General features: G+C 35.9%; 1 protein-coding gene across 1 annotated transcript in view; it reads right to left on the bottom strand.

Annotated features, from left to right (window-relative positions):
* The window catches only part of ABCD2 (ATP binding cassette subfamily D member 2), a 49,372-nt gene extending 40,095 nt beyond the window's left edge, over positions 1-9,277 (bottom strand). Inside the window, exons 1-2 of the mRNA XM_036458041.2 lie at positions 7,894-9,277; positions 6,194-6,374 (exon numbers count right to left, since the gene is read on the bottom strand). Coding sequence (XP_036313934.1) covers positions 6,194-6,374; positions 7,894-8,829 — 1,117 coding nt within the window. The 5' untranslated portion in view covers positions 8,830-9,277. The remainder of the gene's footprint in view (positions 1-6,193; positions 6,375-7,893) is intronic.
* Positions 9,278-13,900: the final 4,623 nt, after the last annotated feature.

The following is a 13,900-nucleotide window of genomic DNA, read 5'->3' on the forward strand; positions in this document are numbered from 1 at the left end:
TGTCAATACAAAATTATGGTCAGGAGTCACACTAGGTTTGTATCCAGGCTCTACTACTTATAGGCAAGTACCAAGGTAAATAGAGTAAACCACTTATCCTTTCCATGCCTGTTTTCTCACGCTTAGATGAGGGAAATAATAGTACTACCTTAAACAAGTCTATCTCAAAGAGTTGTTGTGAGGTTTAAAGGTTAAATACAAAAGAACTGTTAGTCTAATCCATGGTCCAGAATAATACATGCTCTAAATGTTAGCTGTTATTACTTTCTTTAGTTATTATAGCTATTATTGCATATCTACTCAGTTTGGTCTTATTCTTCAAATTATTCTCTCTAGGTCATTACTTTAATCTTTCCATCTATTTCATTATCTATCTTGTCCTATAGATTATTTAAAAAGTTCTAAATTAAAAGTTGTAAATTAATGAAAATATTTTAATGATAAGATACCCATAGGCCCACTTTAACATTTATTTATTTCTGATTTATCTCAATGTAAAGGTTTTTTTCCTCCATAAAAAACACGCACAATTATTTAACTTGTGCTTTACTATGACTACTAAATACTTTCATCTTTACTTGTTCATAGATAGCTCAACTGAATTTGAAAGGGATCTGTGCCTAAGTAAAATCAACAAAGCAGACATTTACTGAACACCTAGATGTACAAGAAAGTAGATAATGTGCCATAGAACATGCAAAGATAAGTGTTATTTTCAGACTCTTTCCTTGGGGAACTTGCAGTTTGGTAAGAGAGAGAAGTCAAGTTCCCAAATAACTATGCTGTGGCAGCCTATGATAAGAGTTAATATGAAGTATTTGGAGGAGGCAAAAATTCTTTCTTTTTTTTGGGGGGGGGGGGGGGAGGTTAAAAGAGTTTAGCTGAGCCAAACTGATGATTTCAGGGAGACAAGATCTTAAATGTTCCCACAAAAATCATTTCTCACTGCAAGAGACAGGGAAATGCTTTATGGAGAAGTAGATGGTGAAGGAGGCCTTAAAAGCCACATACAATTTTAGCACATCACGAGTATGGCATAAGCAATGACATAAAGGGAAATGTTACAGTACCAACAGAATAACAAGTACTTGGTAAAAATACAGTATGGTTAGAGTCAGGCACTGATTTCATTTGGGTATCAGAATCACCATGAGTTCATGGGGGTCTTTTATGATTATCTAATTTGGTCTATTCTGTTAAATACTGCGCTACAGAACTATCGTTTCCCTTTATGTTAATTTCCTTGAAAAATGTAAAAAGAAAAACTTGAAGCTTTTCTTTGATATAATTGAAGAGTGAAGGATATAATTAGATAAATAGAATAGGGACGGAGTGTAGATACTCTTAAACACATTTAAATGTGTGAAAAAAATTTAGATAAGTCACACAAAAAAATTATCAAAGGATTCTCAGCAAGCTACCAAAATAGTGAAATGCTGCATCAGTTAAAGTACTAAGAATAGTATTGGCTCATAAAGAATCTGGCTGATGATGGAAAATAAGTAAAATATTTTTATGAAGTTAGGTTAAAAGGGGTTTGAATAGTAGTTTTCATTGACAACCTCTGTTAGAAGAAATACTAGCACAGATGAACTTCTTTCCATGTTGCTTTGGCAGGTTAATGCTTATTGGATTTTATTCCTGTTTTTAGCAACACAATTACCAATAGCTCTGGATAGATTTCATGTGACTTTTATTCTACTGGTTGTTCTTTGGTAGGTACTGTGAAAACAGTGCCAGTACTATTTCATCATGCACACAACAGTCAACTGCATAAACTCTCTAGGGCCAGATTCCTTAGTGTCAGAGATATAAATTCATGGCCTAAAGTGCTCACCAAATATTTATTGTCCTACCAAATATTTTATTAAAAGTTCCTCATTTTAGGATTTAATATTTAATATTATGCTTATTTTACTGATACTGTTCAGCTCTGCTAATCAGAAGTATGTATTAAGCCATGGACACATCATATTATTTCATTGAAAATGCAAAGAAAGGATTAAAAAAGCTAAGGCTGTATCATTAACCATTTTTCCAAACACATATAATTGTACAATATAGAGAGTAAACCCTGATATAAACTATGCAGATAATACTGGCAGTCCTACTGGCTTAGATGCTTTCTTCCCTACCTATAAAGGTGACTGGGATACCTATAGGTAGCTTTCTCTGGCCTTTCCCAGAACTGCTTTTTATATGATATCAAAAGTGGTTTAAAATATTAAAAATTTGAGATTATAGCTTCTAGGGAACTAATTTTTTTTCCGTGTAATTTCAGTTTTTCTCTTACTACAAAGCAAACGAAGAGGTAATGTCCTCTAAAATTTATATAATAGAAACTATATAAAACTATTCCAATCCTTTTTCAATCAGTTGGTCCCATGATTAGTTGGACTCAAACTAAGTGAAGTTCCTTATAGAACAAGTTCCCAAATAGCTCAGATAGTAGCAACATGATGAAGGGAGGGTGGGGGGGAGCAATGCTCTAGGAGTTACATAATGTTTTCTAGTCTTAATGCTTCCACCGACTGTGTGACTTTAGCAAATCCCAGGCTCCAGATTAAATGACCTATAAGGTCTTCTTCTGATGTGAAGATGGCATAATTCCATATGCAATTTTGTAACATGAACATGAATATTAACATGATCCTACCCTTAACCATAAAATTTCTCTTTAAAGTTGTACTATAGAATTTTTTTTCTTTTCTCCTCCTTCTCATTAAAGTTATGTAGGTTCTTCCTCCTATCTGCATGTTAATCTGATGTCCTAACCACTTGCTCCTTGAAATAATAATAATCATACCAGCAAATATCCATTGAACATTTCCCATAGGGCAGGTATTGTTATAAGTTTTATATATGTGAACTTCTTTAATTTTCCTAACTATCCTAAAATTTCCCCCATTTTGGAAATGAGAAAATGAAAGCCCAAAAAGATTAAACAATTTGTCTTTAAATACAGCCTAATAAACAAAAGAGCCAGATTCTGACTCCAGAGCCTACATGGTAAGAATATAAATAAATACTAACAATTGTTTCCACTGAAGTTCTTACTACTTGCCAAGGACTGTTTAAAAGCACATTAATACAATATGTATAATTCTTTAAATGATATATTATCTTTATAGTTAAGATAGAAAAACTGAAGCATATGAAGTTATGTAACTTTCTTAAGGATAAATACTAATAAACAGCAGAGTCTAGATTTAAACAATGACCTGCTTCTTTCTTCTATCTTACTTTTTCTTTGCCATTCCTCTCATTCACCCATTTCGTGTGTGTGTGTGTGTGTGTGTGTGTGTGTGTGTGTAGGGTCATACACTTAATTAATCTCTAACATAAAAAACAACTCAGGAGATAAGAATAAATTGAGATTGAAGATTAGACTATATGGTTTGCAATTCTAAGATCTAAAGCCTCATAGATATGTAATTAGCTAAGAAGTAAATAATTTTGTCTGAGTAAAATTATAATATTTTCATGTGTTAAGTCATTGTTGGTCAAATATATTTAGTAAACACATACTAAATGTAACATTATAAGCATACAGCCCAAACCGGTTTGGCTCAGTGGATGGAGCGTCGGCCAGGTTTGATTCCGGTCAAGGGCATGTACATTGGTTGCAGGCGCATCCCCGATGGGGGGTGTGCAGGAGGCAGCTGGTTGATGTTTCTCTCATCGATGTTTCTAGCTCTCTATCCCTCTCCTTTTCTCTCTGTAAAAAATAAATAAAAATATATTTTTAAAAAATTATAAGCATACATAATGTGACTTTAGAAGTTACAGAAGTTATTGAGGCATACTCTCATAATAATGTCATAGGAATTCATTTTCTTCTATGAAATTCTTATATTTTTTTGCATAACATTTTCTTCTGAAAAGAAGTTTTAAGAATCACTGTTGCATTCTTAAATGTTATTATTTCCATCTAAAAATTTAATGCTGTTTCTTTAAATTAATATGGTGTTTTCAGGATTCATAGGATGTATTTTAAACATCTTATTGCATCATCTACAGAGGTAAGATCGTTATATTATTTGCATACATTGTTTATGTCTTAGTGGTCTCTGTGGGGTTAATTAATAGCTGCATTTTATAGTCACCATTAATAGCTGCATTTTCTCTGTTCTATGTTTACTCCAGGGTTTTCTAACAAGACCAATGCTTCCAAGGACTAACAGAACTATACCATAATATTATAATTGGGGTTGCTGCTAGTATACGTTATATATGAAACTTAAAAAATATCCATATACTTAGAGGGAATCTTTTAATATAAAGGATTCAATATAACATGAATATCTGACAATTTTGACAAATTTCTTAATAAAACTGATCTCAAGGCCATAGGTTTTTTTTGTGTCTTTTTTTTCTTTAATACTCTTGAAAAAGCAATTTACTTAATTATGAAAAGGTTTAGTTTAAAAATATTCTTAATAATAATAACTTTTTCAATATAAGCTTTTTAAATGATATTTTAAAAATAAAATTTGAAAATATGAAAACAGTTAAAATTCCATTTCCCAGTGGTCTAAACATAGTGTCTACTCTTGAATTGTGAAGTGTATGTATTGAATTTGGTATATGTATACCATTATCACAAAGGTTTGACAAATCCTAATTATTAAAATGAACAATTATAGGTTAAAAAGGCCTCCATTGTGACAAGTGTTTTATAAGAACTGGTTAATTTAGGTACAGTTAAAGCATGTGGTAATTTTTTACTCCTTTTTATTAGATGCCTTATAAAACAAATAACTACACCAAAAATAACCACATAATAGTGTGAATTCCATTATATTATTTTTAGTGTTGACTTTTGTTTTTTATATAATAAATGTCACTCTGAATTGAGATCATCCAGAGCATGCTCTGTACTTTCAAAACATGGATTCCATTAAAAACTCTCAACAACCCTCTGAAGTAGCCTTTCTGGTTATCATTTTATAGATGAGGAAACTGAGGTTTGGAGAGTCCGATTTATATGACTAACATGTAAGGGCAGGTAGAGGGAAAGCCAGAGGTTGAGAAAAGCTCTGTCTTACTGTAAAGCCCAGGCTCCTTCAACTCTAAGGCCAATTTGGCCAAGTGGTTTTCAGAAAGGAGGGGGTATATTATATTTTTCAGAAAGACAGGAAATGCTGCTTCTTTATTTTAATTCCCCTATCTCCCTGCCAATTAAGATCCAAACTCCCACCTCAATCAAGTAATACACAACATTTTAAGGTCCCTTTTGCCCTTATCTTTCTTTGTTATTCCAAAGAATGACAATGTTGACAAAAACCAGTGAGATGGTGATAGGCTAGACACTTGCAACTTGTAAACCCTTCCCCCCACAACACCACTAAATCATGCTACATAGAAGATTATCTATATCAGTGTTTCCCAACCTTCTCTCATGATGAGAATACCTGGTGGAGTTGTTAAAACACAGATTCCTGAATCCCAACTAAGAAGTGCTAAACTAGAATTTTTGAGAACATATAGGTAAAATTGCATACCTAACTTAGTGCTCTGTATATAAAATCTGTCTTAGAGCACTAGTTAAGTATACAATTTTACCTATATGTTCCCAAAAATTCTAGTTTAGCACTTCTTAGTTGGGATTCAGGAATCTGTGTTTTAACAACTCCACCAGGTGATTCTCATCATGAGAGAAGGTTGGGAAACACTGATCTATATTACCTACAAGTAGAGCAGACTTTGTATTGTGGCATGAAGTACTTTGTGAAACAGTATTCTTGGTTGCCTAACTTTTAAAATAAAATTAGGGCAGAGCAAGTTATAGAATACGTATAGATTAAATGCATTGGATGTGCACAACTGAAGTTGGCAATGAGAAAACTTATACTCTTTTTGAAGGTAGTTTGTTTTGAGTTTAAATGTTAAAGTAGAGAATTATTTTATATAAGGCAGTATAATTAAAATTGATCAAGTTCAACTCCCAGAAAGCATCAGAGATCTCTGAAATATTTCAGAACTGGAAAGGTCTTTTGAGCAACCGGTCTCTCTTTTTTTTTTCATATTGCTAGTCTTATCTTTGAACGTTGCAAAGTTCTCTATTGTTTCTAACTATTAAGGACTATAGAACAATGGCTACATACAGTTTCACCCACATAGAACAAGCAGTAATACTTTCAAGAGGAATAACCTTAAATATATATTTGAGATTAAGCATAAATGCCATTACCACCATCTGCAAAGCCAGTTGCAGTGATAATAGGTACAGCCACCATAATTAATCCACTGCCGCTCCAAACATACTTCATCAAGAACTGCTCTATCATAATGTACCACAGACGTTTGGATAAAATGAGGTTCATCTGATCTGCTAAAGCTTTGTAACTTTTCTGAAGTTGTTTCATTTCCACCTATAGAGAGAAAGAGTTAAGAATTAACTTGGCATGAGCTTTCAAAATAAATACTGTATGCTTGAGGACTTTAAAGATAAATTACATATTAACTTGCTTTATTTAGTATTTAGTATCTATGATTCTAACAACCAATAAATACAGATTTATGTAAGATTTATACATTATTATTTAGCTTTATCATACCTGTAATATTAAAAAAATAATACTCAGTAAATAATGCTAAGTATAAAATATGTAAGTGTAAAATATATGTAAGTGATTTATCAGCATGATTTAAAAATTATATGTATGAGATATTTAAACCAAATATTTTGTAAGACATGAGTATAGTTAGAACCTTATCCTTCTTGATTATGCCAAACTATCTGAAAATAAGTACATGATGCATATATGTGTAATTAGACACCAGTTTTGAATTAACTTAATTTAATGGAGTTTGTCTTAAATTCAAGAAGTCTAGAGCATGATATAATTTACATCATTGAATTCAATGAGTCAAGAAGACTGACACATCAATATGATTAATACAACATATGAGGACAATTTCAAGTGGGAGTAGAAGTTCTTTAAAGTTTCTTCTTCAGATTAATACTGCTATAAATTTTTTTTTATAATTGATGATGCTTCAAAAATTAAATAATTCTACCTGGTAATTAAAATACCATTTCAACTTTAGAATACCTTAATATTTTATTTGCCAGGCATTTGTATTAGGATTTCAGATACATCACCTTAAAATTTCTTCCATATTTAATATTATGAAGTTACTGACATGCACTGCAATTTTAGGTAATTAGGCTAACTATTTTAGGGATATGCTTCAGGTGGAAAATCTCCAATATTTAAAATAACACTCTGGAACTCCTTTTCTCCTACTCATTTCTAATCTTAGTTTTTCTATCAAAGTTAGACATTTCATTTCACTGCCTCTTTTCATTTGTGTCAAAATATGGTACCAAGAATAATGGAAAAGCATTGGTGTGACACACTTTTCTGAATTTCTTAAGACTTAGGACAGTCCATCACTGACCAGACATGCAAAACTATCAAACTTGTTTTTTATATGAAAGCATGTTCTCCCCACCCCCACCCTGATACACAACAACTAAATAACACCCTCAATTTTCCATCTCAATAGAAATGTGTTCACTTAGTTTCTAAACATATATTTTCTTCTGATTCTGTAGAGCCACCAACTAACTGAGGATTTAAGTTTTAAGAAAATGCTTTCGAGATAATTCTGAGCATGCTTGAGTAAGAGGGGTGAAGCAGACTATTTTCTGCAGCGCTGACTGTTTTATTCTCATGAAACTTTAGAAAAGTTTGCACTCTAATTTTTTAACAGCTTGTCATTAAACAGGGTAATGAGGCATGTATTTTAATGAAGGTTTAAGATGTTACAGGAATCTAAAACACTAAAGAAGTGAGTCCATCAATAGTACAACAGATGGTATCTAGCACTGAAGTGGCAGCTTGAACAAGCTCACATTTCACCCATCACCTTAAGTTCTCTTACCTTATGTCCTCTGTAAAAGGCAATTTCTTCAACATTGGCTATAATTCTGGAGTGCACATACCGTAAATAGCCTTTTCTATGAGCTTCTTCGGCCACCAATTTACCAAACTTGGGAGAGCAGGCTTTCAACACTTTAGCAGTGGCATATACCACAAGCCCTGCTAAAAGGGTGGGTCCCACTGGGCTTGCACCTCTTGATGTAGCAGTCTGGATGAGGGTGTAAGAGGTCAGAATTACATCTAAAATAGGTTTGGTCAGATTGGAATACAAGTGAGCCACAGACTGGGAGAACATCATAATATCTTCAGTAAGAGACTGGTCAGGGTTTGCCAGCCTCCCATCCATATTGATCACTTTATAATAAGTCTGATTTGCAAAATAGGTCTCATAGGCATGGTCTACTAGGCGAGTTCTGAAGGCCAAAGCCAGTTTGCATTCCAGGTACCTTATTGCACTGTTGACAAAGGTGGCGGGAATGGCAATCAGAAGCCACTTGATCAATTTGATGGTGAAAGTCCGAGGCTTCTTTTCCACAATGCTTTTTACAATTTTCCCATCCAGACCAGCCACATAGATAGACAGAAAGGTTCTTGAGATGAGAGCCACCGAGTGGAGGCAGAGCCATCCTGTCTCAGTGGTCACAAGTTTTGGAAAGAGGATTTTCCGAAGTTCTAGGAGCTGTTTGAAAAAATCTGCATTCACTCCGGGTGAAGGTTTTTTACGAGTAATCTCGGTGCAATGCAGTGTTTCTCTGTCCTCTGCAGCCCCGCGAGCTTCTTTTTTCTTCCTGTGGCCAGTTTGCTTTAATTGCTTGCTAATGATGGGATAGAGGGTTTTCATTGCATATGCGGCAGCCACCAGGCAGGCAGCCCTTTTAGCAGCACCGGATCTGGTCCATTTCACTCGATCCGCTGCTGCATTTAGCATATGTATCATTTTCCCAGTTACCTAAACCAGCTTCAAAGAGGAGAGTTTAAAAGATCATGCTCCGCGGGGATCCCCAGCAAATATTTCAGAAAGTTCTACAGCATTCCATCCTCTGCAGCGTTTCTGCTCTTCTCTGCTCTTTTTTTTTTTTTTTTTTTTTTTTTTAATTTTGTTCTGCTGTGACAGATGCACCCGAGCTCAGTTTCCACTGCATCTACTGGGATGATTTGCTCAGAAGCTCAAGCTGCACGGAACCGCCCCACGCTCCTCCCTCTCAGACCCCTCATTGGCTGCGAGGGCGGTGGGACCTTGGAATCCTCGCTGCTTCCCTTTGAACCTTTAAAATGAGGAGAGAGCAAAATGAATTACATCCCTAAACTGGAGTTCAGCTAGTTAAAATGTCTATTTTTGGAGAGGTCGAATCAGGGCAGCAGCTGGCAACAAAACCTGCCCTGGCCACTGAGCATGCTCAGCGTCACTTAGAAACTCACAGAAGTTTCAGAACATACATCGCTTCGCTAAGGTTTTAGGAGATGCCACAAGGGGAAGAGCAAAAAAGAAAGAGAGATTCCCAAAAGCTATAAAACGGGATGGAGAAAGAGAAGAAGCCAGAGAGTTGAGGAAGGAGGGACAGGATAAAATGGATATAAGAAGGCTGTGACATGAATCTGAAAGGGGGAGAGAAGACAGTGACAAGTCAGGAGGGCACTGGGGGAAAAAATAATTGGACCTGTTCTGCGATCCTGTCCCCATCCATTTAATTTTTTTTTCCTGTCTATGATTTTATATGAAGACTCAGAACCTACCAGACAAGTTGTAATCGAGGGTATTACTTGTAAATAAAAAGAATCTTCTCTATTATAGAAACTAATGATCTGCTATACTTCCACTCCTATGCTTACTTGTCCTCATAATAAAAGTCTTCCAGCTCCACGACTGCTATTTTTAGCAATGGAGCTCTGATGCACTGGTATTTATTTACAAGGTGGCTACTAAATAAATGAGAGCAATGTTTCACTTCTACTACTCCCTTGTGTCCCTTGTTACTTGGAGGTACTGTGACTCTATAATCAAATGTTAACCATTTGGGAACCCAACCAGGGCAGGACAGTTAGTTAGAAATAGCTTCTTCAAGACTAATTCATTTTTCAAGAGTTCTTTCTCTTTCCCAAGCTTTTGCTTGTCTTGTTTAGGCTTAGAGATAATCCATTGGCTACTTCCCATCTACATTTTAGTTATTTGATAAATACCAAGAGTATTAAAAAAAATTCTCTATTTCCCTAATGGAGGACTTAAACTGCTAACTAATAAAGCAAAACTCTGCATACTTAACAAAATATAAAAGCTTTTTCAAAAAAATAAGGAAGAGTGCCAGGACTGGTTTGGCTCAGTGGATAAAGCGTTGGCCTGTGGACTGAAAGGTCCCGGGTTCGATTCTGGTCAAGGGCATGTACCTTGGTTGCGGGCTCATTCCAGTAGGGGGTGTGCAAGAGGCAGCTGATCGATGATTCTCTCTCATCGATGTTTCTAACTCTCTATCCCTCTCTTCCTCTCTGCGAAAATCAATAAAAAATATTTAAAAAAAAATAAGGAAGAGTATATTCTTGACTATGTGAAAAATTAGCTTTCTTACCTCAACCGCCCACATACAAGATAAATGCTGGAAGCCTGCGGAGATATGCATTAAACTAGAACAGAAGATGGCAATTACAACCCAACCCAAATTTGGCCCACCATCTGTTTTTTAGATGACCCATGAGTTAAGAGTGGTTTTTACATTTTAAAGTGGTTGAAAATACATCAAAAGACTATTTTGTGACATGAAAATTGTATAAAATTTTTATTTCAGTGTTCATAAATAAAGTTTTATTGTAGCACAGCTACAGGAATTTATTTGCTTATTGTGTATGACTTTTAAGCCACAGGGGCAGAGTTGGGTCAATGAAACAGAGTCTAAAACATTTACTGTTTGTCCGGTCTTCATCAGAAGTTTGAAAAACTCTGAGCTGGCATATAAAGCTTGTGTCAATGTTGGGTGAACTTCATCATTCAGTTTACTATGAATATAGAACCATCTTCACTTCTATGAGTTGTGATAGTCCTAAACTTTTAAAACTCCTCCTTTCTAAAATATCTATATTAATTCCAAGAATCATCATAGATCTCTTTTCAACTCAGCAAATTTACTAATCCATGAGGGGCAAAGTCACACAAGTCTTTGTTAGCTGGCCATATTAAGCCGCACAATCTGGTCACACTAACTGCCCTAAAGGCCTGGTCACACTAACTGCCCTCCCCTACAGGCCTGGTCATCCCTAAATACCCTTCCCGGCAGGCCTGGTCATCCCCAACTGCTCTCCTCTGAAGGCCTAGGTCACCCCCTCCCCCCCAACTGCCTATCCTTGAAGACCTGGTCGCCCCAAACTTCCCTTCTCTGCTGGCCTAGTCATCCCTAACTGCCCTCCCTTGCAGGCCTGGTCCCTCCCAACTGCCCCCCCCCCCCCCCGCTGGCCATCTTGTGGTAGCCATCTTATGTCCCCATGGGGCAGCCATCTTTGACCACATGGGGCCGCCATTCTGTGTATTAGAGTGATGATCAATTTGCATATTACTCTTTTCTTAGATAGGATAAATTTTAATTCTTTAAGTTACATTTCGTGACTGTGATAGGACAGGCAGAAGGCTAAGGTAAACTTAACTAGGGGTGATTGGAGGATGTTCAGCCAGGTAGGACATGGTACACAGGGAGGCACATGGGTCAGAAAGCAGCTGGCAGTCAAGACAAGTGGCTTGCATCACTGGCATAAGACAGCCATATCAGGGGAGGAACAGGGTAGTGAGAAATCTAGAAGCAAATAACATTACAGATCCAAACAGGTACCCAATTAGTTGTAGGTAGGTTAACTTGCCAGCTGATAATGAGGCTGGGGTACAGGAACAAGCTTTTAATGTGTAGAATGAAAGACTTGTTAGAAAGAACAATTAGGTATGAGGAAAATAATCAAGATGGGAATTTGGTTCCAGAATTGTGGTAGGTTGAAGGCCAGTTACTGAAATGGGGGAAAAAGTCAGTGTGAGATTTGACTTGATATTGAGACATTATAACCATTTAAGTTGCACTCTCACTCTTTACCCAGTCAGGGTTGATTCTGGTATCTGGGACTGGGCTCAAGACTTCCGGGAAGGCAGTGGAAGAATTTGAGATAAGAGGAAACTACATAGGTATTTCCAATTGAAAATATATGCCATTTAAGAAACTAAGAATGTCAAGGTACTTTATTTTTTTTCTACCAGCAGTATGTTATTAAAGCAAAGAGAACGTGAATTCCAAACTATATGAGGAAAAGGTAAAAAAAGAAAAAAAAAAAAGATAACTTATTCTACGATAGTATACATAATTCAGCCTAATTTTCACTCGTTTCTCAACTTTACATGTGTTTATGTGGGAAAATATTGCCGTTTTTTAAGACGGGAGAAATAGTCTAAGAAAAGTATCTTAAAAATGAAAAGAAAAAGCAATAAGTATCAAATTACTCTGTTCTCAAGCACGAGTTTCTCAATATCAGTGTCAAAGTGGACTCTACCAATATCCATGTCAGAGTGGGATTATACTGTGTGTGTGTAAGTGTGTGTGTGTGTGTGTGTGTGTGTGTGTGTGTATGATAAATTAAGGTTTAAAATTTTGGATGGATTTGCTTCTCAACAAATGCTAAGTGGTATTTTATATATGCTGTATTCCTTTCTTGAACTATTTCCTGAACCAAGAGATTACCTAATTGCCCTCCTCACCCTAAAATAGGACAGTGTTTGATTCATTATCTATCAGTTATGCCAGCCTTCCCTTTTCCCGCAACCAAAATACCTCCTTTTATTTTTTTTTATGTAAATTTTATTTTACTTTCTTTTTTAAAAAATATGTCTTACTGATTTTTAGAGAGAAAGGGAGGGGGAGTGAGAGAGAGAAACATTGATTGGTGGCCTCTCCCACATACCTGGACTGGGAATTGAACATTTGATGCACAGGACAATGCTCAACCACTGAGCCACACCAGCCAGAGGTAAATTTTATTTTTTAAATTACAGTTTACATTCATCATTATTTTGTATTAGTTTTCGGTGTACAGCATAGTGATTAGACAATCATATAGTTTAAAAGGTGCTCCTCCTGATATTTCCAGTACATACCTGGCACTATACGTAGCTATTACAATATTATTGACTATATTCCCTGTGCTGCACTTTACATTCCCATGACTTTCATAACTGCTCATTAAAATATATATATATATATATATATTTATTTATAAATAATTGATTTCAGAGAGGAAGGGAGAGGGAGAGAGAGATAGGAACATTGATGATGACAGAGTATCATTGATTGGCTGCCTCCAGCATGCCCCCCCCCCCCCCATCAGGGATTGAGCCCACAATCCGGGCATGTGTCCTGACCTGACTGGGAATTAAACCATGTGGTTCATAGGTCAATGCTCAACCACTGAGCTACACTGGCTGGTTCATAACTGCTATTTTGTACTTCTTAATCCTTTCACCACCACCACCACCCCCCCCCAGTCCCCTAAATATGCTAGCCCAGTGGTCAGCAAACTGCGGCTCTCGAGCCACATGCAGCTCTTTGGTCCCTTGAGTTTTTAGCAAACGCCAGCTTAGGAATATCCAAATTAAGTTAATAACAATGTACCTATCTATATAGTTTAAGTTTAAAAAATTTGGCTCTCAAAAGAAATTTCAATCATTGTGCTATTGATATTTGGCTCTGTTAACTAATGAGTTTGCTGGACTACTGTGCTAGCCTTATCCCTATGAGGCATAAAAGATGAGATCATAGGTCAACATTTCAGCTGTTACAAATAACTACCTAATGACTAGTTCATAAGGAAATGTATTTTCTATAAAGGAAAAAACCGTAAATATCTTGTAAAGATATGTTTCATAGATTATTATTTCCTTCACCTCATTCACCACTTCCACTGCCTCCCTGTGACTCTAGTTAGTCTAATTGGGGAGAAAGATAGGTCTATCCAGCTCTCAGTTCTTGACTTTGCTCAACAAATTTTCAGAC

The sequence above is a fragment of the Pipistrellus kuhlii genome, unplaced genomic scaffold (genome assembly GCF_014108245.1).
Source record: "Pipistrellus kuhlii isolate mPipKuh1 unplaced genomic scaffold, mPipKuh1.p scaffold_m20_p_3, whole genome shotgun sequence".
NCBI classification, from domain to species: domain Eukaryota; kingdom Metazoa; phylum Chordata; class Mammalia; order Chiroptera; family Vespertilionidae; genus Pipistrellus; species Pipistrellus kuhlii.